Source organism: Trachinotus anak, unplaced genomic scaffold (assembly GCF_046630095.1).
Source record: "Trachinotus anak isolate AG129_WGS33_773 ecotype Australia unplaced genomic scaffold, CSIRO_AGI_Tana_v1 ptg000019l, whole genome shotgun sequence".
NCBI lineage: Eukaryota > Metazoa > Chordata > Actinopteri > Carangiformes > Carangidae > Trachinotus > Trachinotus anak.
The window spans coordinates 29,059,090-29,085,611 of NW_027273870.1; the positions used below are offsets into that span (position 1 = coordinate 29,059,090).

The 26,522-nt window shown below is 43.8% G+C and overlaps 1 protein-coding gene across 5 annotated transcripts in view; it reads left to right on the top strand.

Annotated features, from left to right (window-relative positions):
* The window catches only part of LOC139636012 (malate dehydrogenase, cytoplasmic-like), a 171,774-nt gene that overhangs the window by 142,904 nt on the left and 2,348 nt on the right, over window positions 1–26,522 (top strand). For 2 of the 5 annotated variants that reach the window (XM_071503659.1, XM_071503658.1), the window contains exons 2-4: window positions 22,352–22,451; window positions 23,422–23,518; window positions 25,458–25,633. In XM_071503659.1, the coding sequence (XP_071359760.1) occupies window positions 22,352–22,451; window positions 23,422–23,518; window positions 25,458–25,633 (373 nt within the window). Of the gene's footprint in view, window positions 1–16,354; window positions 16,798–21,189; window positions 21,360–22,351; window positions 22,452–23,421; window positions 23,519–25,457; window positions 25,634–26,522 lie in introns of those variants that run through there. The other 3 variants (XM_071503656.1, XM_071503661.1, XM_071503657.1) reach the window with 3 other exon arrangements.

Sequence of the window (26,522 nt, forward strand, 5' to 3'; positions counted from 1 at the left end):
ATGTACCCACTAATTTTGGTGTAAAAAGGGTCTGTGTCCCTGTGAATGAGCGAATAGGTATGCACAAGTTTACGCCAATACTGACATGGGATGTTTTTACATTTTGTGCAGTTACTAATCACGACAGCTTAGGAAGTTAAAAAACTGCGACCTAATCACATAGATTTGAAAGTGTCAGGTTTGACTGGAAAGAAGAATTGTCTTGAATTTTTTTGAATAACAAGACAAGTTAAAATATTCAGCTGGAATAGCAGAGGAATGACACAACACAGAGATCAGAGAGCTGCTTTCTCTTCAGGCCAAGGACGAGGGAGCCACCAACAGTAACAGGAATAAAGTATTAAAAAAACACTGGTTGATAATTTTAATATCCACTGTTTTCAACCGGTAAATTACACGTTCTTCATAGGAAAAGTTATTTGCCTATTTTCAAAGGAAATATATAATTCTGAAAAATTTAAAACCAGTCTGAAAAATCTACAAGCTTGTGTCCATGCCCCCTAAATACAAGGCAATTATCATTGTACCACTGAACCCTCATCATTGGCCGTCAGTGAAGGTGGGGGCCTGTGGGGGCTAAAGTGACTGTCACTGCTTTCCATGTCAGCTGGTTAATAAAAAAAACAAGGGAACAAAGATCCCTCAAAACTTGCGTTTGGAGTCGTGTGCCTGATTTATCTCGGCTTCAGTCCAGCCACCAGCAGAGGAACAGACCAATAAGATCGTCTGTTCTGCCGCTACTTTAACTTTCTGTAAATATATTTAATTGTTTTATACATTCAAAGATTATTGGTGAGAATCACTGATCGTATTTTGTTGTTTGTCTGTCGAATCTTTTGTTAAACGCAGCTCCCTCTGGAGGGGGCTGTATTTGGGGGTGAGGGGCTGGTTGCGAATTTGACCGTCGGACCATCGGATCTCCTCCTCTACTTTTTTCATTAAAATTATTTTTTTCCATTTTCCCAAGAACGAAGTGGAATTTAAAGTCCTCTATAATTGGGCCTATATTTTCCCGGCCTGCTGCGGCTGTGCTTATCAGCGAGGGGTAAGAATTAAGACCACATAGGGAACCAAATAACATTTTTTAAAAGCTGGGAGACTTAAGTAGAAAATTGGCTTAGCATGCAGATAGCAAAGTCAACAATGGGAACATATATCCCAGCTCGGAGTGATTGAAGTCCCTGTCTTTCTGATGAACAAAGTGTTTGATTTTCACCACGGCTCTTACATAAACTGCTAACTTGATTTCACACCCCGGATCTGAGGGTGACAACAAACACTTTAATTAGAGGAAGATGATGCAGGGAAGGGGAGAGAGGAAAAGGTGATAGACGGTAACAAATCCCCAGCACACTCCAGACGGCCTAAATATACAGCCAGCAAAGCGAAATATAATAATTTTTTCTCCTACTTTTCATATCTTATTATTTTTCTGTTCAATCTCCAGCTTGGAATTGTGAATATTTTTGCATAGCTTATAGCGCCGCTGCTATCTCGCTCAAACCTACGTGGCTCATTTGCATTGTCAATGGTTTTTGCGAGGGAGGTTTGTGGGTCTGTAGCGGGGTTACGTGCACCATAATTAAGCCTTTGTGGTACAGTTTTGGACCGGACAGTGAACGCACCATCCTGGCCTGCAGCTGGAGTAGCGCTGCAGCCCGAGTGGCACCTTGTAGCCCTTTGAACCGAGCCTCTCCACACGGCAAGATTAGCTTCTTTCAGAGCGCCTCCATTTCCTAAGTAGTTGTTTTTACACCAATGGAAGAGAAGAAAGAGAAAGGGAATGAAAAAGAGCTGAACAAAAAGCTCAGACCCTTTGCACTTGATCCTGCAGACGTTATTAAGTGTTGGGACAGATCACCAGAAATGATAAACGCCGTCCAATAAACGTGCCAATCAAGGCCTCCACCTTTCTCTAAAACCCCCGAAACAAACGCCACCTCTGCTCTCAGTTTGGGCTTTATTGGTCAGCAAATAATCAAAGCACTTTTTTTCCCTCCTCTGGAGGGGATTAGAAAGGCGAAGCTTAGCCCGCTGGACCAGACACTGGGGGGGAGGCCAGGGGGTCTCCTTATCAGCGCTGGGCTGCTGGATGCAGCTCCGCTACAGGACAGATTGCTTTCACTGTCGCCCGTCTGCGGGGGGAGAACAAAGACGCACTGCCGCTGCTGCCATAATGCCCCGGCTCTGGTGGGACACCAAGGGCTCCAAAAGACGCCTTTATGTATTCATTAGGATGAGCAGTGATATCATACATGCCCACCCCCCTCCCCTCCCCCCTTTCTTCTTCTCCTCTTTTCATCCATCCATCTGGCCTCCATTAAAATGGGGTTAATTTCTTCCTCATAACCTGTGCAGGCGGAGCATATGTATACAGATACATGTGCTGTGTGTGTGTGTGTGTGTGTGTGTGTGAGTGTGTGTGTGTGTGTGTGTGTGTGTGATGACTTGCTGTCTGCAGCCTCACAGACTCTCTGCTGTAGATGTTGAACAAAACTTGGACAGTTCATGCAGAAAAAGGAAAGATTAATGACAGTGAACGCATCACACTCTCAACCGGTCCAGGATATCAGGATTGTTTGCGTCTCCCTGTCAGAAAACATCTTTATTTAAACACAGACATCTTTCTCCATGTGTAGGGTTTGGGATTGAAACCCGGTTCCAAAATGCACAGAACAAAGTACCAGAAAAAGAACTGAATTCTGCTTCGTATCGATTCCTGCACATCTACAAGGAAGCGGCTGCATGTCTGTTTGTTTTTATACCAGCTGGTCAGAATCAGAGCCAGAGCACCGTCCACGACAACGAGACAAAGTGCAGAGTATGTTAATACTAATGTTAATAGCTAATAATCTGCAGGTCAGGTTGAACACAGGGTTCAATAAGGGACACAAAGCTGCTGCTGCTACCGAGCATCAGTCCAGGCTCCGTTCAGCTGGTTCAGTTAGTGAAGTGTGTGACGTCCTTGACTAGTAAAGTACAGGAAAAACAAAGACACTCAAATAAATCAATTAGCAATTAGTTTAATTAACTGATGCAGATTCATCTTTATCTGTCATATTTTTTAATACATGTGTCTGTGGATCATAATCTTTTATTGTAGTAAAGAGTAAATATTATTGACTTTGTGAAAGTTTCATTTGCACTTAAAATAAACATCAGGCCTCTTTAACCATTTTAGAATCGAAACAGGGAATCGATGAGGATCAGGATCGATCAGCAAAAATGGAATCAGAACTGATCAGATTTAAATGATAATTATGTGGCTGATGAAACTGTTGTGTTTCATATTAAAAATCCACAGCAAACAATAAAGAGGAGAATAAAGGACAAGAGTTTCTGACAGCGACGTGATAAAGTGATGAGCGATGTGATATTTTCTGGCTGTTGTTTAAACTCATGAATCTTTGACTACATGTTTTTTCTGGGGCCATTTTTCACCAAAGTCGCCACATTCACGCTGTGATGTGCAGCTTCAGGTCGTTTCTTCATCTCGTCTTGATGTCATAGATATTCAGTGTCCGACTCTGCAGATTTAAAAAAAAAAAAAAAAACAGTTCAGGTGACATTATGTTTCCCAAAAAATGTGTTTACCGTCATTCAGGCAAGATGAAGTTTGAGTGTGTGTGTGTGTGTGTGTGTGTACCTTTTTCCCTCCACGTGTCTTTATGTAACACAGCTCGTACAAGAGCTGACAGGAAGTCTCTGTTAACAGCGGGTCTATAAATGCGCTTGCTAGCGGCCATGTTGCTTCTCTCCTGACATCTAACCCCAATTTGCGTCACACTAATTCCAAGTTTTAAATTACACCTCTTTCTCTCGTTCTCTCTCTTTCTCTTATCATCTCTCCTTTCTCCTCGTCAGCCCTTCACTCTCTCTCTCTCTCTCTCTCTCTCTCTCTCTCTCTCTCTCCCTCTGTGTTTTAGGCCTTCGGGGGTTTTGGCTCATTTCTTGCGGAGAAGAAAAAAGCAAAATAAAAGGGACATAAAGGAGCGAGGAGGCGATGTGGCGTTGGGCGGACAGAGCGGCGCCAGTATTCGCCATCAGCACACACACACTCACACACACTGCCACAATCCACCAGCCTTTCTCTGATTGGCCAACAGCAGACGGAGACACGTGACATGTCAGGTGAGGGTAACCGCAGTTTGACCCACGCAGAAATGTCACCGGAGACACTGGTATTTTTACACTGATGCTGCTGATACACGGTCGTAACCAGATCATTTCAGCGCAGACATATTTCAGTCAGTCACCGTTTTCTCCTGAAAGTGTTTCAGAAGAAAAATTAAAGCTCCATATTTTAATTTCTCCTGTGTTTTATCTGAAGTGTTGATCTCCATCAGAAGATATATTTGTGGTTTTAAGAACCAAAAACCATCTCATTGTAGTTTTACATCTCCTCTCTCAGGCTTCTCTCTGGAGCTCTAGTAACAACAGGTCAGTCAGCCAATCAGAGGAGAGGATCTGAGCCTCTCTTCTGATTGGCTGACTGTTTTCTGAGTGAGCTAATAAAAATATAGCAGATTTCAGGTAAACACTCAGAGAAACCAAATCCTGCAAGGTTTTGGGTCCAGGTGGGCGGGGCTTGGGGCGTGGCTGAGGGCAATTTACTGCTTTGTTGTGACATCACAAAGTTCCAGAAGTCCTGACGGCTGGTTTTAAGGCTCAGTTTCTGAATACAGGCTGTGTGCATTTCTCTGTGGACTGAGGCTTTGATACTTTCACAGTATTAATATAGAACCTAGAGCTGCTTTATAATCACAAACACATGGACATCTACCTTTAGACTGGATAATCATAACTTTATGTACATATGGGACCTTTAAATATTTATGTGTACATTGTTGAAGATTAGTTGAGCATTGAAATGTTCAACAAAGAATTCTGAAATGTTACAAATACTCTGTGAACTCTCTGTAGGTGAATCCAAATATGTTTGTTGCAGAAAACTTTATTCAAATAATAATGGAAAAGCTCCATAAACAAACTGTAGCTAGTATTTACATGGCGTCTTCCATCCCATGATTCATCAGTGTACCCGTCCTCAGCGGTGCTCTGAATGAAAGTGTCCACTGGACGACAGATGTCATGTCGCTGCTCGTGCCTGGAATTTGTGTTTTCAACAAACAGATGGACGAACGCTCCTGAAATCTTCTGTGTGCAGACTCGTCGATGACGGAGGAAGAGAGCACATCTGTCGGGCGCCTCATCAGGCTGCCGCTCCTCGTGTCTCTGTGCATCCAACATGGCTGCAGGATTCGGAGCTGGGCAAGAGGTGATATGACGGCGTGGGGCGTGTTGGTGAGCATGTGAGACGACAGACTTTCCAAAGGTCACGCGCAGACAGAGAAGACGCGAGGCCCTTCGGGACTCCTGTCCCCGGGGACGAGGGCAGAGTTGAAGGGTTGAAAAGTTCATCCATAGGGGAGAAGAAAGGTGAGCGAGGCAGTCATGCAAAAATCTGACATGAAGACAGGACACGGGGGCGGGGGCAGGATTAGCCTGGGCTAAGGTGACAGAGGACAAATAATGGGCGGGACAAAAGTGAGTGTTTTACAGCGTAAACTGAGACGGTTTATGTTTCCTCTGGGCTGAGTAATCATTTCCAGCCTCTGATTTTCTACATTTTACTACACTCTGAAAGAAATCTGGAGACTTAATAAACACAATTATTGTATCACTGATGTTGGACTAAAACAGGAACGTAGTTTGTTTTTTTTTCTGCTGAAGTATTTTCCACTGACCTGCTGCAAAACACAGTGAGCAACAAGAATACACAACATTTATATCTGTAATTGATGAGGTGCAGGTCCTTTAAACTTCTAATTAATTAATCTAACTGATAAATAAAACAATAACTGAAGGTTTTGTTTGCTCAGTAATGGACAGTGGTGGAAGAAGTTAGAATATCACACTATTAAAAATATTTCCATACAAATAAAAGTCTTGTATTCGAGATTAAAGGTCCAATATTATAACTTCTCCTGTATTTTATCTGAAGTGTTGATCTCCATCTGAAGATATATTTGTGATTTTAAGAACCAAAAACCATCTCAGTGTAGTTTTACATCTCCTCTCTCAGGCTTCTCTCTGGAGCTCTAGTAACAACAGGTCAGTCATCATGAGACCTGATCCTGGACCCAGCCCCTGTTCTGTCCCAGTTATATTTAGTTGGTTACATTTTCACAGTGTATTTGTAACATTTCACTATTCTTTGTTGAACAATTGAATCCTCAACCAATCTTCAACAATGTACATACAAATATTTAAAGCTCCACACAGTCTAAAGGTAGATGTCCATGTGTTTGTGATTATAAAGCAGGTCTAGGTTCTATATTAATACTGTGAAAGTATCAAAGCCTCAGTCCACAGAGAAATGCACACAGCCTGTATTCAGAAACTGAGCCTTAAAACCAGCCGTCAGGACTTCTGGAACTTTGTGATGTCACAACAAAGTGGTCACTGTCCCAAGCCCCGCCCACCTGGACCCACCACCCAGCCTTGCAGGATTTGGTTTCTCTGAGTGTTTACCTGAAATCTGCTATATTTTTATTATTATTTTATTGTAGTCTCAGATCCTCTCCTCTGATTGGCTGACTGACCTGTTGTTACTAGCGCTCCAGAGAGAAGCCTGAGAGAGGAGATGTAAAACTACACTGAGATGGTTTTTGGTTCTTAAAACCACAAATATATCTTCAGATGGAGATCAACACTTCAGATAAAATGCAAGAGAAGTTAAAATATGGAGCTTGAACTCTTTAGGTTTGGATTGGATTGATCCGAGGTGCCCATAATGATGCGTTTCACCAAACTCAAAGACAGAACTCATACAGTGTCATCGTTGAAGACCAGAGACAATAATGTGTTTTTTGTTTATGTAAGATTAGAGTCGAGGTGTTGAAGTTGTGCGCTGTGACCCAGACTGACACAGCGACGTGATCTGAGGCGACAGACTGAGAATTCTTCACATTGTTGTGTTTCATCTGAGGTCAAACAGCCTTTATGTGAGAGTCTGAAGGGGGGGGGGGGGGGCATCGCACCGGCCTCCGAAGAGAGGAGGGCTCGATGCTCTCGCTCCAATCCCGTCCTCACCATTAACCATTAATCAGCGTATAGACAGCGGCTCTGGCCCCGCACCAGCACTTTAGGGCATTTTCTATCAGTGCCATTCCAGGCAGATGGTGGAGTAAGTGTGATTGGCAGGAGAAGTGGCAGAAGCAGCGACGGAGCGGATACAGTTGCCAGGGAGCATGGGGATGGGGATAAGAGGGTGCGGAGAATGGGGGTGGGGGGTTGTGGGGCGTGACCAGTCTTAATTATCCCAAAGGTTTGCCAAGTGTTGGCACTTTGACGAGGTTTCAGCGCTTCACTGAGGAGTTTGTGGATGGGTTTTGTTTTGGGTGGAGGTTTCTGATACCAAAATGTGACTGATGTGTTCATGACCTCTCTCCATCAGCTGTTCCCATGAGACAGGAAACAGCGCTGAAGGGAAGCAGCCAGCGGTTGCTATCGGAGCATCTGAACAGCTTCAGAGTTTTAATCCCTGGTTCGATCCGCTCTGCAAATCCCTGCTGGAATGCAACTGTGTGCATGCCGCCCTCACCGAGATACGGACTGACTGATGTGGCCCTCGTGGAGCGGCGAACAAAGCCAACTGCCTCCAGGTCGAGATACTGCAGGTGCAACGTAACTGCCTGGAGAGGCAGCAAAATGGCAGACGGGTGTTGGGTTTATAGGGGCGACTGGGAAGACGGCGGCGAGGAGACACCAGGCCGCCTTGTCCCTCCCCCACCTCTGATATCTGAGTCACGGAAGGAGGAGGCGATAACCGGCCATCGCAGGTGAGATCACCAATGCCGGGTTCAAACTGAGGTCAGGAGAAGATCCCACAATGCCCCTTGTTTTCACAGAACACGCCAGCATTGGCCTCGCCACCTAGAAAACCGTCTCCGATGCAATCACGTTTCCTCTCCGCCGTCTGTGTTGTTGTTGTGGCGCTGCCAGGTCCTGAAAATATTCATAATCCCCACATTGTTAGTTCAGACATAACAAACAAACGGCAGGCTGCGGCGCCGACGCCAGCCCGGCCTCAGGATGGTCACAGGCGGCTCAGGCGACCAAATGGACTCGTTTGTCCTCATGAGTTCAGCGGCGGAGCGATGACAAGCTGCAGCTCCGCGGTCAGAAAGCTGCATTCCCCACATTCCTCCTCCGTCCTGCTGAAAGAGCTGAGAGCTGGAATTACTGCACAATCATCATCATCGACACGCTCCCGCCCCAGGTCAGGGGTGGGACCAAACACGTCGTCTGTTCCAGTAAAAGTGACCTTTAAATTTTACAGCTTTCTTTTCAATAAACATCATTCGGACTTTGAAACGCTGAGAAATGACCATGAACACTGAAGCAGGGGTGGGAGATACCAAATGTTTACCGATACTGTCCTCCTGTTCGAATCATGTGACACATGCTGGCCGTTAATAATGAATTTATCACAAGTAAATAAAATAAGAATGTGTGCTAATAAATGTAAATTACTGAAGGTTTCACAGAAATACTATAATTAAATAATAATAAAATAGAATAATAATTATTAAAATAATTATCACAGGAAGTGCATCTCACTGTAGTTTAGTCCACAGATGAAATGTTCAGGCTGTTTTAACACTAGAAAGTACCAAAAACGTGATTTTTATATATAACATTTGAAGTGATTTTTTTTTTTAACTCGATACCGAATCAGTAACTCATGTGTACCAAAGTAGCGACGCTGTAGAATCGCTCGGTCCATCCCTACACTGAAGTTAATGTGTAAACTGTGTCTGTTACTAATGATGTCGCTCCTTTTATTTTTACATTGAACAAACCTTAAGCTGGAAGTTGTGTTTTCCTCTGTAAAGTCTCGTGAGCTGGTCGGAGAGATTTTGATTGATTTCCAAACACTGGGCAACATTTCCTGCTTTTTAACAGACACTGAGATCTCTCTCTCTCTCTCTCTCTCTCTCTCTCTCTCTCTCTCTCTCTCATGAACTCATCCTGACCGATACACTGAGATTGATGAGGGTGTCGCGATATCAGTACGGACGATAAGTGTGATATCGAAACAGTGTGATATCTAATACTCATAATAACATTGTGAGTATTGTGAGTGTGTGATAGTAAATAAACAAAGAGGTGCAATCAACATAAGATAAGTTAAAGATTCCATGTTGAATTTTTGACCTGATAGTTTGTTTTGTTAATCTTCGTGAACGACAGGACGTCCAGCAGCACACAAGCAGAGGCAGAGAGGAAGACGACGCAAGTGAACAGGGACGTAAACAACAAGGGAATCAAACTTCTAAGAAAAAGTTTTAGTTTGAAAAAAATATTTGCACTTTGAGATTTGTATATGGATATGAAACATATCTGTAGTATTGTATGTTGTATATGTTGTGTGTTTTTAATGATGTGTTGTGCAGAGTGTCTGTATTTTTACTTTACTGTGGAAGAAGCCAAAGGCAAATTCCCACTGAGGCGAACAATAAAATCAATGAATCAATCAGTCAATCAATAAAAATCAGCTTTATGAGGAGGGAAATCCACTCTGCGTTTGTTTGTTTGTTTGTTTGTTTGTTTGTTTGTTTGTTTGTTTGTTTGTTTGTTTACTAGAAACCAAGCTGTGTGTCCCTCTAAACACAACAGCTCCTGCCTCAGTAAAGTTATTGAAAAGACCAAACTGTGGTGTGAAAACACCCAGTAACTAAAACAATAGTCAGGTGTGTCACAGCCTGTGTTCACCATCGGTCACATGACTCAGATCATGTGACTGGGAGACACACACACACACACACACACACACACACTCGCAGGATTTCATGATTCAGCTAGAATTCGCTTCAAACATTTTTTTTCTGTAGCTGCGACCAAAGTTTGGCAGAAGAGGAACCTGCAGAGTCTGAGCCTGTTCGTCATGTTCTCCGGTTCCTGATCCACTGGTCTTCATCAGAGGAGGAAGGAGTCATTAACTCCTCTTCATGTGTGTGTGTTGTACATGTGTGTGTCAGGTATGTGTGTGTGTGTTACTTGGCGGCGTGGGCAGGTGAGCGCCACGCTCATCCCCTCCCTCCTCGGGCGTTTGCCGGTGACTGACAGCTAAAGCGGAGGGCAGGGAGGACAGACAATGCAGAGTAATGAGAGATGTGGTAAACAGGCTCGGCCATGCCTCCGCAGCTGTAACGTGACATGTCAGCTCCACGCCACGGCACTTTGTATACGCGTCACCTGTCACACCTGAAGTGGAAAAGAGGCTCTCGTCAACACCAGCCGATGATTAATGTTTCCAACATGTGAGGAGGCGCCGTGCGCTTTCTGGAGTGGCACTGATTGGGATATTGAAGTTGTAATTGGTTAAGTTGAACCTAATTGGGTGGAGTTAAGCATCACAATTATCAAGACCCTGACGTATTGGTTGATACAGTCTGGTGTCTTTACATTAGTATAAACATTTTGTCTCCATTAAGATCAGAGCCTTTAAATCTTTGTGACGTCTTAATCATTCAGGCTGGGGTCAACTTTGAAACTGTGGTTCATCTAAAAACCAGAAGAAGGCATCTACGTCCAGTTTTAACCCCAAATAAGGGCATTTAACATTTCTGTCTGAGTGTTTATTCCCAAATACAAAAAATAATACGTTTGAGTTTAATTACTCTTAAAATCTGATCTGTCTGCTGTATTTAAATGTGATGAAATGTGTCCAAATGTACAGTAAATAAAGACTAAATGACATTTCAGTTAGCAGCTGGGTGCTGAACTCATCAACATTGTAGGGTACAAAGGTCAACAATGGAAAGACACAAGTACACAGAAGTTACAGCTGTTACTTAAGTGTCAGATAGATATTAAATCATTATTGAGGTAAATATAAATATAATACCAGATCAGACCAAATATAAGCCAAAATAAAAAAAAACTTCAGTTATATTTGCATGAATAGAAAATGGAAACATCAACACTTCCTGTAGCTTCTTCACAATAAAACAACCCTGTCTCCTAGAAATCACATTTCTATACAATAAACTGCACAACATTTTGTAGGAAACGTAATCAGTGGATGGATTATGTTCAGAGGCCTTGTATATTTTAAATGAATGAATGAAGTGTTATATTTATTAGTGGCAGAGTCACCGGGACATGTTGGGACAGGACATTATGATGGAAAACAAATGTGTGGTAGTTACATCACACAAAGACTATGAGTCATTAAACTTCAAATGAAGATTCAAACAAAAAACCAATAGGATCAAAGAGGAAAATGTATCAGCCAGACGTCTGCTACCTAAGGAGCAATGCGTCATTACTCAGTGTTTACATGCTTGCTAATCAGCCAAGTGGAGGAAATATGGCCACAGTCATTATTATTCACTGCTGAATAATGGGCAGTGTTGTTTTTGCAGAACATTATGATGTCACAGTGAAGTTGACTTTTGACCATTTGGATATAAAATGTCATCACTTCATTTTATCCCTATAGATACATGAGTCAAATTGTATTATAATTGACGTATGAATTTGTGAGTTATGGCCAAAAACGTCGCAGTGACGTTGACCTTTGACCTTTGATGACCAAATAATAATGATAATAAAATAAGAACAATAAAAACCAGCTCGCTCTAGAAGCATCTCTCCATGCAGATAGTTTTAGTTTCAGTTCTCCAGGTTATGAAATACTTCAGATTTCTGCCTCCACCCAAATACAGGAACCATGAAAGGCATCTGAATTTGGCACAAGCAAGAATCCATCTCACCAGGCTCCGAGATATTCACGTGTGGTCAAACCACGAGTGAATATCCGACCAATCAGCGTCCAGTGAGGGAGGAACCACAGCAACGCAGCTACGAAGAAGCAGCTGTTTTGGTTTTCGTAAGAGTGGCAAGAACCATCTAGCATCATGCTAACTCGCTTTCAAAGCTCCTCAGACTGCAGCTTGTTGCTGAGTTGCTTCTTCTCTTTGGCGTTCTCTTACCGCGTCATTTGATTGACAGATGGTCTGTCCACTCACCTGCATGGTTGAAGAAAACCAGATGCCAAAGCATGACTGGGCTCCCCGGACTTGCTTAACCTGGTTATACATGAGGATTAAAAAATAAGTCGAATATTTAGCTGTTGGGTTTATGGACGAACAAAGGCGAAGAGGTTTAAGTGGTTTCTCTGGATGTTTCCACGCCTTTTTAAATATTGTTAAAATGTTGCCTCCATGTTGACCCACAACTGATGAATCAAACTGACATTGTTATCATCCTTAATTACTTTTTAAGTCCACCTTTGAAGAATGTCTTCACACCCAGAGAAACCCACAACATGACAGTGATATGAAAAACCGGTTCTTTGCTTCCTTGAACTTTAGCTCCACCAGTGAGAGGATTGCCTCCAACTATAATTACAACTGCAGTCTGCAAAATCAGGCTCTGGTGTGCGTGTTTGTGTGTTTGATTTTCACAGTCCAGAATGTGTACTCTACCTGGCCTCAAAGGTCATGTTGTGGGAGTCTCAGGGTGTGAGGACACAGCGTTCTTCAAAGGTGGATCCAAAAAGTAATTAAGATGGAAACAATGGTGACGTCAGTTTGATTTGTCAGCTGTGGATTCCTGTGTTGACGACATTAAAAAGGTCCTGAAACATCCTTAAATCGACCAATTTTCACAGCCCAGGATGCGTACCCTAATTGACCGACTGACTGACGGGCTGTTACTTGGCGGGTCGGGGCCTGCTGTGCACATCACTCAGGGCTGCCTAATCATGCATTGTCTGTGCCAGCGATGGCTGCGTGAAGGAATGCCAGAAATCAGCTCGCGGTCAGACGAGTTACTGACGGGCCTCGAGGATTCAAGCAGGGACAGGCCGCCTGGTCGGTCAGGGTCACGACTACGCGAGCTGCACTTCCCCTGTGCCTCGTCTCACTCATCACAGGCATTTGGTTTTTTTTTTTACATGACACTTAACTAAATCATCACTGTACTGAGAAGTTAAAGTGTTGGAGTCAGGCGCCGTCACTCTGCAGGGTCACGGTTCAGTTTCCTTCAGGACCACCCGTGTTGGAGATTTCCTGCAGGTTTCATCTGATGCATTTGATTACAGCTTGAAGACTGTGTTTAAAGTCATGATTGCTCCTGTGTCGCTTTTCTCTGATCTACAAGAGCTCGACAAAATAACAGGAACACAGATCCTTCAGAGCCAGTAGAGAAGAGCCCCACCTGCTGGCAGCAGAAGAAAAGGTGGTTTCAGTGGTAAAGAGTAACTCAGAAGTCTCTATTAATCTAGATCCACAGCAAAAACATCTTGGATGCTGCTGTTATTTATCAGTAGCTATCACTAGTGTAAAAGTGTTGATGAACGGGGAAACTACAAGCTATTGGCCAAAAGTATTCCCAATGGGAAATGACTAGAGGTTGATGGTTAATGTTAACAGTGACTGAATCAGCCGAAAAAATCAAGAAAAATCATATTTAGCCTGAAAAATCATGAGGAAGACCTTCAGCATCACTGACTGAAAGACACCAAATATGATATTTCCTCAAAGGTTAAAATGTCAGTGGCATATACTGCATGGTACATTAACACAGCAGTGATCGTGACAAGAGTCACTGATTGATTTATTTGCATGGCACTTGGCGCTCTGTCAAAACAACACGTTACGTTTCAGTGATACAAGAAATTATTACAGAATAAACCAAACAACCTGCATCAACAGATGTTCAACAAATGTACAGATGTTATCAAAGAACATGTTTCTCACATCATCAGATAAAAATAGGTCCAAGAAAATGTCAAGCCATCAAATTATCGACGATTATGACTGCGGTTTAAAAGTTGCTGTTGTCTGTTATTCCAAGGTACAAAGGCTTCAGTTGTTCATTACAGGTTTCTAAAGCTAAAACCAGTTCTGCATCAAGGAGAAAGTCTGTAATCTGTGGGAATCATCCTAAGGCCACAAACAGCTTGACAGTTACCCAAACCCCTGAAGAACAAGGCACCAGCGTCTCTTGTGTCACTGAAATCAATTCTTCATGCAGGTGTCGACCTCTGCTGGCAGCAGGCAGGAACGACACGGCCTGGTTCGCCTGCAGTCAGTCAGCCACAGTTCCTCACAGATTACATACCAGAGTCCATACAGATTTATAACATTTTTACAAGGTCAAATATATTTCTTTGGTTTTACTTTAGTACAGAAACAATATTCATCACAAAAAGTTAAGGATACTCGACATCTCAGTGAGTCCAAAGCAAACAGATTAACATTTGGTGTCTGGTTTTATTATTATTAGAAGTATTGTGATTATTCATCTTGTTATTTTTTAATGTCATAGGTCATTTTTGGATTCATATCTCATGTTAGTTTGTAACCCTGATAACTGCCAAACACTAGCACAGCAGAGTTTTTATTTTATGATGATACAATATGTGGAAGAACAGGAATTAGTCACAGTGCCACAGGGAAAACTGTGGGCAAATATAAGTGAGGAAAGATAATAAATCAACTCCTCCAATAACATGCAGGCAATTACTGCTATAACTGAGGCGTCACAGCTGGATGAGAAAGGCTGGTAGAATACCAGTGTTCATCAGTGTAAACTTCATCTTTTATGCATCAAAGATATTTTATTGGCAGATAAACAGATTGAAAACATCTGGAGGTGGAGATATGTCACCTGACCGTTTTTTTGAGGTCTGATTGGTCGTTGTTGTTAAAGTGATCTTTAAATTCAAACTGAAAACCTGCAACAACAGAAACAAAAACAGATTTTTCCCTTTGAATTTGCTGGATTGGACCTTAGAGTTTTCATAGACACATGACATCAGCTGTTCGGCGCCGTCACTCATTCATCCATGTAGATTTCACAGAATGCCCCCCCCCCCACCCCCCCACCCCCCCCCACCCCCCCACATCCTATTTCCTGCCACTATTTTTGTGTCCTCGTAACTATGCTGGTCAGTAATGACAAAATAAACACACGACCATGGATCAGTCCACAGTGTCAACACGGTCAGTGAACACAGCATGAGCACATCTAGCTACTGAAACTTGTATTTGTATTAAATAATCCTCATAAATATGTAAAGGGGCTGTAACACTTTAATACTTTGATTCTGCTCCTGCATTTGTCTGGTAAGTTTCTAGCTGCTTCGTTTCATGTACATTTACATAAAGTTATAAATGATCAGACTTAAAGTCACTGAGCTGATTGACCTGCAACTATTTAAATAAAGATCTGTAATAATGTGTATTTCATTATATTTCACTGCCTTTGTATTTTTAGAGAAGAAGAATTTTGAACACAAGACTTTCACATTAAAGTATTTTCAGAAATGATCGTAGTGACGTCTCAGTGTTTTATATTTGCCGTCACTGACTCGTATTTGACCTCATACCTGGCCGTGACCTCACTGTGATTAGTGACCTCAGTGACTCAGACATGACCTCCAGCACTATACTTAAGAACAATTTATAAAACAACTGTAATTAATCATTCTTTTACAAATTAAGATTAATAACAGTTCAGAAAAATAAAAACGTATAAGATGGTTTAATTTCAGTAACTGTTCAAGGCCAAAAAATATAAAATTATCCATATTACACAAAAAAAACCCAATTATTAGAGAAAAAGAAAAAAACACAGATTTGTGGAGCATAGATTTATTATCTGACAAATCCTCAGATTTATCATGATTCCTGCTGCCTCTCCTGCTCTGGTAAAAAAACCACAGGTCCACCCAGGTGCATGCTGGTCCAAAACCAGTCTACCCACCTAAATAACCTCATAGCGTTACCCAAATAAACAAAAAACTAGTTAACCAAAACTGACCATACTAGATAATAAAAGTGAATGTTGTCAAAATAAAATAGATTAATTAATCCAAACTCAGAACAGATAAATAAGTAATAGAAAAACCAACAGACAAACTAGCAAATAGCTCCTGCAACTACTTCTGCATTGATGCATTAATATCAACAAATGAAAAATGATATATACGGTCATTTATCTGTCACAGGGGCCAAGTACCTTTACTTTTGATACTTGTGGTACACTGCATGTACTACAACTATGTACTTTGCTGTTGATACTTGTGTGATTTTGTGACTACAGGACTTTATTTGCATTGTTGTAGTGGCGCTTTAACTAAAGCATCTGAGTTCTTCTTGCACCACAGTGCACATCTCTGCAGCCCCCCCCTGCAGCAGCCCCCCCCCCCCCCCGTCCTCATGTGACCCCAAAACATACACTTTGGGATGGAGCGTCCCATTCCCCCGCAGTGACGTCACCTTGTCTTACACAAAAATCCCCATGATTTTATTCATTTTTATTATTTTTTATTTTTCACAGTGCTGTAGCTTCCAACATTACAATTAATTCACACCTGTGATCACAGGAAAAGCTCTGCAGCGGCTATTTGCGTCCTCAAAATCTTATTAAGGGCCTAGACCGACTGCAGCACCGCGTGGGTGTGAGCGTGTCTGTGCGGGTGCATGTGTGCGTGGAGGCAGGGGTGGAGGTGTGAGCGCGAGCGACCGACACACAAGCAGCCGGGAAAGTCGAGCTGCAGCGCGGGCTGAAGGTCGCCTCCGGTGCCCCTGCCTGTCTCTCTCTCTGCACCGGTGGGTGTCCGCCTGTCCGCCCCTCCCTCTGTCTGTCCTCCTCCCGGTACCGTGTCGGGTCCAGACGCCATTTCTGCCGCAGAGGACGTGAAGTTGTCGGTGAAGGACCATGCTGACGCTGCTGACCTCCATGTATCTGGTGGTGCGGGCGGTCTCCCCGCAGGTGAGTCGAAGGCGGCGCCGCCTGTGAGCCGGTCGCTGCGGGACGGAGCTCACTGCGCGTCCTTGAACGCAGCATTAAGGATGAACCGGGGCGCTACCGGCCGCTTTGGCCCCGGTTCCCGCCCAAACTGCTCCGTTTCTGAGGCATGTCAGGTGTTTCTCAGCGTCGTTTATCGGAGCTGCAGTGCTGAACTGATGGGGAATTGGCGCGGAACCGGCCCCTTGTTTTCACACAGGGGCCCTTTCCGTTTGACTTCAGGTGTAAACATGGCGGCCGGTCACCTGACCGCACCTGCAGGGGAGAGAGGCGCTCGGCAGGTCGCGTCTGTCGCTGAGCCCGTCACCATTAATTCAGTGAGAGTCGTTTCCACCCGGCAGCTTTGGCAAAGCGTTCAGTGAAGCTAGATACCGCGAACAGCACGACATCCGGCCCGAGCCTTCAAAATAAAAGCCCTAATTTTGAAATCTAAACATTATTGGATGGTTTATTGTTTTAACCAACGTCAGTATCAATAATCCAAGCAGCAGAGATGACTACAGGAGAAGTTAATTAATTCATTGAACTGATAAGCAGTACAATAAAAGAACGTTATAAATATGTTATGAATAAAATTAGACCAATTTCAGAAATATAGTTATAGTTAAAACTAAATAAGTGGGGGGCTTTATGCTTTATGCAGTATATATACATGGATGTATTACTGGATGGAGTCTTCACCATATATAACGTAAAACAACCAGAGTGAGATATATAACAAGATATTCCTTCACAAAATGATATCAAACAAACACTAAGAGACATAACACGACTACGGAGGTGCAAAACATCGTACAAATGAAAAACCTGTTCAAAAAGATGAAAAAAAAGGAAATCATGTACAAAAAGATGCTAAATAAAAAATGACCACAAAGAGACACGAGAGGTGCAAAATGACCACAACAAGATACAGAACAGCAAGGTACACAAAACAATGCAAAACCACCACAAAGAGACAGTAACAACTACAAAGAAGTGCAAAATGTCCTCAGAGACACAATTGCTGATTTAAAGATTTAAAGAAGATTAATTTAAACTAAACCGTTTATTTAACATTAATAAAACTAGGTAGAAGGTAGAAAGTGATGTATACAATGACAAACAAAGTACCGTTGTTAATATATTTGAAAACTGAAACGTGAAATTCTGTTGTGTTTCTCCAAGAAGTCCGCTTTTATTTTGAAGGCGACATTATTGGGCTTCCGGCTCCGCTCCATGTGTTTGCCGCTGCCTTGATGCAGCAGTCCAGGCTGCAGATTATCAGCACCGCGGTCAGTGCCCGCAGCTCCACAGAAACTGAGCCCGGAGAACTGCACACAGATCCAACATGGCTGCCGGTGTCCTTGATAGGCTGAAGGTTGGACAGAGCCCCCCCCCCCCCCCGTAGGAGAAAACATCCCTCACATCCATCTACTTCACTTTTGTTCTGGCTCCTCCTCTGGTAGCGGTGGATTGGCACACACAAGATGGCCAAAAGTATGTGGACACCTGAACCCTGTTGTTTGTATAGTTGAACCTGTTATTCCACTGAGACTGGAACCTGCAGGCTGCAGGGTGTTGGACCGGCTTGAGGTCAGGGTCTGCTTTTAATAAACCTGTAAAAAAGACCTTTATGAATGCTTTAAAGTACCAACATCAGAAAAAAAAGTAATTCTCTGAAAGTCCACAATAAGACACATTTGTCAGGTGACTCCTCCCAGTGATGGTGAGGTGTAAAAGTCAGGAGGTCAACTCTCAAGTGACCACATGACTGGTAAATCAGGACGTTAGTGAACGGTGGCGTTGCAAGTTTTCCTTCATAAACATATCTGCAGGGGCGTCAAGCTGATGATAGAAACTCAAGTTTAAATTTATGTTTATTTCTCATTCCGTCTATTAAGAATACAGGTGAAGGGACAGAACATCTGAAGTGTGCACAGTCAACCCTGACAGCAGCAGCAGGACGGTGCTTTCAATGATCGGTCTGTAGATTTTCCAGTTAAAGGCACGAGTTGATTTTCTCTCTTACTGAACAGATATGTTTTAAACTCCGTCATTAATATCTGCTAATGTTGAAGAATTTCATTCAGAATCTGGTTTTGGTTCCTCATTCAACATAAAGTCAGTTTCATATTCGTTTTAGAAAAGAGGAAAACCAATACCACGCGTTTGGACGGAAACGTAAACATTTCGTCACAGACTCATGTTATCGCACCATATTCATAAAGTGACCTCCTGCCTGTCGTTTGCGGCCGTGGTCTATAAATGTCAGCAGATCAGACGGCTCGGCTCAGATTTACCTCCAGCGAGGCCGCAGGTAACGGGCTGACCGCCAACTTAACCAGCTGGTGACTGAACCCAGCGACTTCCTGTCGTCTGGGAGTGACCGTGACCTCAAGCGACCTTTCACCTTTGACCCTGATTTGAAAAACAAGTCACTTAGAACAATCCAGAGACCGTACTGTGAAACGTTTTCACTTTTTTCTACCTGTCAGAAGAATCTTTTCAAAGAGCAATCGGGAGATTTGTTTTTGGAGTTCTTCGTGCTACGAGCACCATAAATCAAATTCCTTTCTAATCTTCATTGCAGCAGATTACGTTCACGTAGCCGTAAGATGTTAAATGTGTTTCATGTAAATTTCGTTCCTACAGTAATGCCCAAAGAAAATCCTTCTACAAAAATACTGAAAGCTTTTATATGTTTGTCAGAAACAAAGATAAAGAAGAAAAAATCTACCTTCATAACCCACCATCTGTAATTCGTGTGTGAGGTGAACTCCCCCCAACACACGATAGCAGCATGGAAAAAGCACTTTCCATTTCATGGGACCTTTAAGTTGCTTAAAGGATCATTAGGTGAAGCTGCTTAACTGCCTGCAGGCGGCAGATGAGGCTGGTTCTCAATCGGCACAGGTCCTGGCTGTGACGGTGACTCCGTTTGTCTGGTCGACCAGAGCAGTTCGGTCATTTGAAACAACGTAAACAAGCAGAGGTGTGTAAGGTGTTGGCTGTAATAATCTACAGTACAATTATCTACTGGATCTAAAACTGTGTTCCGCTGGGTTCTCAAACTGGGGTTGAGGAATTGAGGGATTCTTGAAGGACATTGCAAGATCCACCAGCAGCTTCCAGGAGAGCTTGATAGAGTTGTAGAAGTTTCTGATGGTGCTCTCAGGATGCCTGAGACCTTTTCAGTGATTCCCGTGGAGGCTCTAAGGGTCCTGGGGGTTCTATGTATCCTTTTTGGGGTTCTATGGATCCCTTATGATTTGAATGTGTTTTTTGTGTGGGATCCGTTAGGAGGTAAATGAAAAGTATATGAAAAGGTTCCAAGGCCCCTTAAGTGAGTTACAAGACTGTTTGAGGAGTCAGTGAAGGTGTTAGTTGAGTTTTTAGGGTCCCACCAGGTTTTTGTGTGAGCTCTAGGAATCCTAAAGGGGGTTCAAGTGGGTTTTAAGAAGAATCCTTGAAATGTTTTGAAGTTTTATGAAACAGCTGAGAAGAACCTTAAGGGATCATAGTTCTTCTTTTATGGGGGCTTCAATGACCTTTGAGATGTTTCTAGGGGTTCTTGAAGGGAATCCAAGGTTCCTTGTTGGATTTTAGAGCAGAGGGTTTGGATATATGATGAGCCGTAGTGTTTCCAGGATTCAAGGTTTTGATTTTCTGTGAGAGAGGAGGGGGTTACTATCGATTCCTGTGGGGTGTTTCAGAAGTCTTTAAGAGGAACCCTGGTGAGTATACGGCTCTTGAGGAGGTTCCAGGGGTCCTCGTGGTTCCGGGGGTCCTCGTGGTTCCGGGGGTCCTCGTGGTTCCGGGGGCCCTTGTGGTTCCGGGGGTCCTCGTGGTTTCGGGGGTCCTCGTGGTTCCGGGGGTCCTCGTGGTTCCGGGGGCCCTTGTGGTTCCGGGGGTCCTCGTGGTTTCGGGGGTCCTTGTGGTTCCGGGGGTCCTCGTGGTTTCGGGGGTCCTCGTGGTTCCGGGGGTCCTCGTGGTTCCGGGGGTCCTGGCGTTGAGGCAGGTACCTGAGGACGGTCCTGGCCCCAGCAGTAAAGTTGTTGTCTGGAGAGGAGTCGGGCGGTACAGTGGCTGTCTTTTGTGTGATGAACATTTAGATAAGAGCTCTATCACTCGGGGCTCCCAGCAGCCTCAGGGCTGAGCCTCACCCTGCGGGACAGGAGCTGCGGTTCCGCGGCCGCGGGATGTCGCCAAAGCGCCGCTTCCGGATCCTCCGTCAAAAAGGAGCCTTTTCAGAAAATGCTCCGCCATTTGTGGCAGAGGTGGGCGCGGTTTGGCCAGAGCGGTGCATTATGGGGGAGTGTGTTCCTTTTGTGAAGTCAGTTGGCTGAAAATGCCCGCCTCACGATCTTAAAATGACTACAAGTCCCAGAGCGAGCGCGGGGCGCGTCGTGTGAGTCCTGCCTCAGTCCGCGGGTAGAGGTGACCCCTCCGTCTACTCCGACTCCGAGCCGGGAGAGCAGCACCGCCGAGCCGGGAGAGCAGCACCGCAGACCCGCAGACCCAACGCCTCTTCCTCCGCCAGCGAAATGGTAAGAAGGCTCCGTGGCTGCTGGTTTTCAGCGGGTAAACGGCGGAATGAAGACAGAATAGCGCCGCTCCCGTCGATACCCGCCCGGCGGAGCTAACGATGCCCGGGAGCCTGATTTAACGTCACTTCACGTGAATAATAATGTTTCGGGGCTTTCACGGAGTTTCTCTGCTGAATTCGTGCCGTAAAAACAAAGACGTCACATGCAGTTTGTGACGACACAGGGAGAAAACTGCGGTTGAACCCCGCAGAGGAAGCGTGACCTGTGCGGTTTGAACGCTTGATTCATCGGCCTCCATCTTGTGCCGTGGCACCGCGTCACGTCGCATCCTCGGTCCCTTCTCTGATCCGGCCGGGACCAGCCGCGGCGGCAGCTTCCCCGGCTTGAATCTCCGTTCGCGAACCTGCAGATTTAATGATTCGCTCCCTTTCAGACGAGTTGCAGCAGGTTCAAACGTGACGCACGGCAATTACTGAATGAACCTGCGACATCCTTCAGTTCGGCTTGTATATAACTCACTCTACTAAAATCTTACCCTCGTTTTATTGCTTGCCCATTTTCATTCATAATTCGCACAGTGATTAGCGTTAGAGAATTGTGCCCACCAGTATAAAAGGCGAGGGTTTGTTTGTTTTTATGCATGCCGAATTAAAGAGTGACATCAACTACTTAAGACAAAATCTAAAATTAAACTGAATGTCATGGCTACCCATGTCAGTATACAAGGTCATTCTACATTCCACAATTTTCTTAATGGAGTTTGGCGAGAAGAGTTCCTCATAAAAAGGGCAGAGTTGCCACAAGTATGTGGACCGGCATCCTCACTGTTTAATATGGGCTTTAATAAAAAAAAAAAAAAAAAAAAAAAAAGTCTCAGTGAGTGATCCACACAGTTCAGACCAACCGTGCTGGTGTCTGCTGCTTCGTTTCCTCCCTCTGTTGTTTATCTAGGTCAGTGCCACATATGAACCACTCCTATTTGTTCCCCTGCAGGCTGAACCAATCCGTGTTCTGGTGACTGGTGCTGCAGGCCAGATTGCCTACTCCCTGCTGTACAGCATCGCCAAGGGAGATGTGTTCGGGAAGGACCAGGTAAGAGACCGAGCCTGAGCTTTGATTACATAACCTGGAGCAGCAGAGCCCCCTCCCCTCCTGAAGCTGATCGCTGCACTGACAGCTGGGCCATGGACTGTGTGGGGCTTGACTGTTACATAATGGAATCACCATGAATAATGACCATGTTTCAGTGGTGGGATGCCTTCATCTAATTGGAGTCCTGACCTTATGAAAACATTAGGTTTTTAAAATGATAATATTAATCATGAGCTATTTAGCATTGTCTATGTCTAGCAGTGTTTGCATCCTATGAAACCCTGAATGTTCCCCAAGTTTATTTGCAGTTTATAGATGAAAAGCATGCTGAATTAATGAGTGTCATTAAGTACTTAAGAAAAACTTAAATTAAGCTCAATGTCATGTCCATTAATGACAATATGCAAGGTCATGCTATATTGCAAGACTTTTTAAATGGACTTTGGTTAAATCTCTAGCAGCATTTCACCATTCATGACAATTCATGACAATCCTTGAAATGCTCTGGAGTTCGTACATACGTTCATTGGTTTTTCAAATCGTAACAGGTCATTAAACATGTGGGGAAGTTATGGAAATTGAAACAACAACGTTCTCCTTTGTTTTCAGTCTTTGAGAGTAAACTGGAAAATATAACAAAGTTAATGACTCAAATTGTTTAATGGAAGTAAAAGGAGAGCAGGCATGTCTTAAGTTTATGTGAAGCTTGTGCCTGGGGCAATGTTACAGCCTAAAACACGACCTTTAAGAGTTACTTAATGTGGCCAGGTGAGACCTTGAAAGTCCTTGAAAGGCCTTGTGCTGATCTGTGCTGAATATCTGTCAGTGTCAGACTTCATCAGCTGTGAGCTTTCATTCACTTGTTGCATGCAGGACAATTTATTTTTCCCACATTCAATAATGCAACACCTGTTTAATAATTGACTACGTTGAATTGATTGGCTGATAAATGTCTCTGTCTTCTCGTCAGCCAATCATCTTGGTCCTGCTGGACATCCCCCCCATGCTGCCAGTGCTGGATGGAGTCGTCATGGAGCTGCAGGACTGTGCCCTCCCACTGCTGAGGGGTGAGTCGTGTGTGTGTGTGTGTGTGTGTGTGTGTGTGTGTGTGTGTGTGCGCGCGCGCGCGCGCTCCTCCTCTAGTCTCTTGGATTCAGTGTATGTTGAGAAATTTAATAAAAATTAAAAACATAAATGTTAAAGGTTTGACCGGTTTTTGAAATCTAATATACATTTTTAGACCTTTAGGAATGACAGTTATTCTCAGACTCCTCCAGAGTTTTTACTTTTGGGGTGAAAAATTTAGTGACAGTAGCTCACCCAGGAGAGACCATACAGTCAGCCAATCAGAAGAGAGGATCTGAGTCTCTCTTCTGATTGGCTGACTGTTTTATGAGTGATCTAATAAAAATATAGCAGATTTAAGGTAAACACTCAGAGAAACCAAATCCTGCAAGGTTGGATGGTGGGTCCAGGTGGGCGGGGCTTGGGGCATGGCTGAGAGCAGTGACTGTTTCATTGTGACATCACAAAGTTCCAGAAGTCCTGACGGCTGGTTTTAAGGCTCAGTTTCTGAATACAGGCTGTGTGCATTTCTCTGTGGACTGAGGCTTTGATACTTTCACAGTATTAATATAGAACCTAGACCTGCTTTATAATCACAAACACATGGACATCTACCTTTAGACTGTGTGGAGCTTTAAAATGTAAGATTTCATGTCAGCTTTTCTAAAACGGGGCCTGTTGTCCAGTCTCAGGAAGGTTGAAGTGCTGATCCTCAGGCTTTTATCACCACTACAGGAGCCTGTGTCGGTCACAGCTACAGCAGCTCATTGCGCTGTTCGTCTGAGCTGCACCTCCATGTGCAGCACCTTTTAAATACACACACTGTTTTTGTGTGAGATCATGTGGGTGTAATTTGTCCTTCATAACCTCTGTGGAGGAGCCTCCTCTGTGCTGCTGTGGGGAGGAGGAAGGAGTGTCTAAAACTAGGCCTCTGGTTGGCTGGTGGTTGAGGCACCACGGTGGCCAATCGGAGCAGTGGTGGGACAACAATAGAGGAAGAGATGTGACCCCTGACTGAAGTCCAGCGTGATAGCAGCGGGGGTACTCTGAGCAAAACAGACCTTATCGTCAGGATCAGCCAAAGTAGCAGGAATTTATCTGGAGACTCTGCTCAGTATTTAATACTCAGAGGTTAAGTCCTGACATGTGAAGTGGAAGAGTGAATGAAAGGGTTCAGGATGTTTGTCGAGGCAGTAAAAGCGAAAACATGGTAATAAACATCCCATTAGAAGAACATGTGATCATACACAACCTGAGTTGACAGGACGTCATAGAGACAGTATATACAGAGAGGGGTCGAGGTTCAAAGACCCTGTTCATGTTTAAAAGAAATCAATGCAGCTTATCAGCACTAATACATCAGCTCATCCTTATCAATATGTTGAAACAGAGGAGTCTTTGTTCAGAACAGATAATAACTCCTGCTGCAGGTTAATGATAAATGTCAGAAATTAGAGTCAAATTATTCAAGACTGTGAATAAGAATTTAAAGCTCCCTACAGTCTAAAGGCAGATGTCCATGTGTTTGTGATTATAAAGCAGGTCTAGGTTCTATATTAATACTGCGAAAGTATCAAAGCCTCAGTCCGCAGAGAAATGCACACAGACTGTATTCAGAAACTGAGCCTTAAAACCAGCCGTCAGGTCTTCTGGAACTTTGTGATGTCACAACAAAGCAGCGTTTAACTAATGTCAAAACACTTTCACCTTCTAAGGCTGTGTTTGATTTATGCTGCATCCTGTTGTGTTTTTCTTCTGTTTTACAGCTGCAGCGATTAGTTAACGTATCAATCAGTTGATCAACAGAAAATAATCAGCAACTACTTTGATTATTGACTAATTTGTGAATGAAAAAATACAGATTAGATATAAACAGAACATTTAATGTGCCATAAAGTGAAGTGACTCCAGGCTGAACTCCCCCCCCTCCTCCCCCCACAGAGGTCATCCCCACTGACAAGGTGGAGGTGGGCTTCAAGGACCTCGACGCCGCCATCTTGGTTGGCTCCATGCCCAGGAAGGAGGGCATGGAGAGGAAGGACCTGCTGAAGGCCAACGTGGCCATCTTCAAGACGCAGGGAGCCGCCCTGGACAAGTACGCCAAGAAGACCGTCAAGGTGACGCCCCCTCCTTCAGTCTGGTTACATTTTAATGTCATTGTATTGATTATTTATTGATGTCATGGATGAATCTTAGCATGCAAACAAACAAGGATACACTGTGGTCCGGCGGCGACAACATAAAAGCTCCTGTCATTGGTCTTAATATGAGAAAAAGATGATTTTTAAAGACCATTTCATTTGAAAACATTTGATTTTTACATTTATTTATTTTTAAATTTATCTTTATTTACATCTTTTTCACCAAAATTGTACTGTTTTGCAAATGATTTGTCGGCCCGCCAGTGGGCCCCTGTCGCAGATATCTGGTCCCTGCAGGTCCTGAAAAGTCAGATTTGTTTTTCTGTGCGTTAGTTACAGTGTTTTTGTTGCTTGTCGTACTTTAGTCAGTGTGACTGTGGCACAGGTGTGAGCTACTTTGTGTGGTTTTAAAAAGGTCTGAGGTTGAACTTGTTGACCTGGAGAAACCTTGTGTGGACAACAGGGAAATGAAAGTGCTCATGCAGCATCTCCACCAGACCAAACTGTTTCCTGTGGCAAAGCCGACGGCGTCTCGTGTCGCTCTGAGTGGAAGGATCAGAGTTCCTCTCACTGCTCTGTGCAACCTGTATGAACCCTGGTGCTGGCAGCAGGTTAATCAGCAGGGGGCCTCTGGTGACCCAGAGTCCTCTGTGAGGCCCCGAGAACGTCAGTGTGATGAAACGGGTTCAGTCTCTGCTGAGGTCAAAGGTCAAGGCAAAGAACCTGTGGAGCAGAGAAAATGACCCTGTGACGCTTTTCAAGTTCTAAACCAGAGAAAACACTTTTTTGTCTTTTTGACAAGTCAGTTTGACCCTGTCCCGTCAAGTTTCCAAGAATTCTGGGAAAATGGGAAAGAAAAACAGCA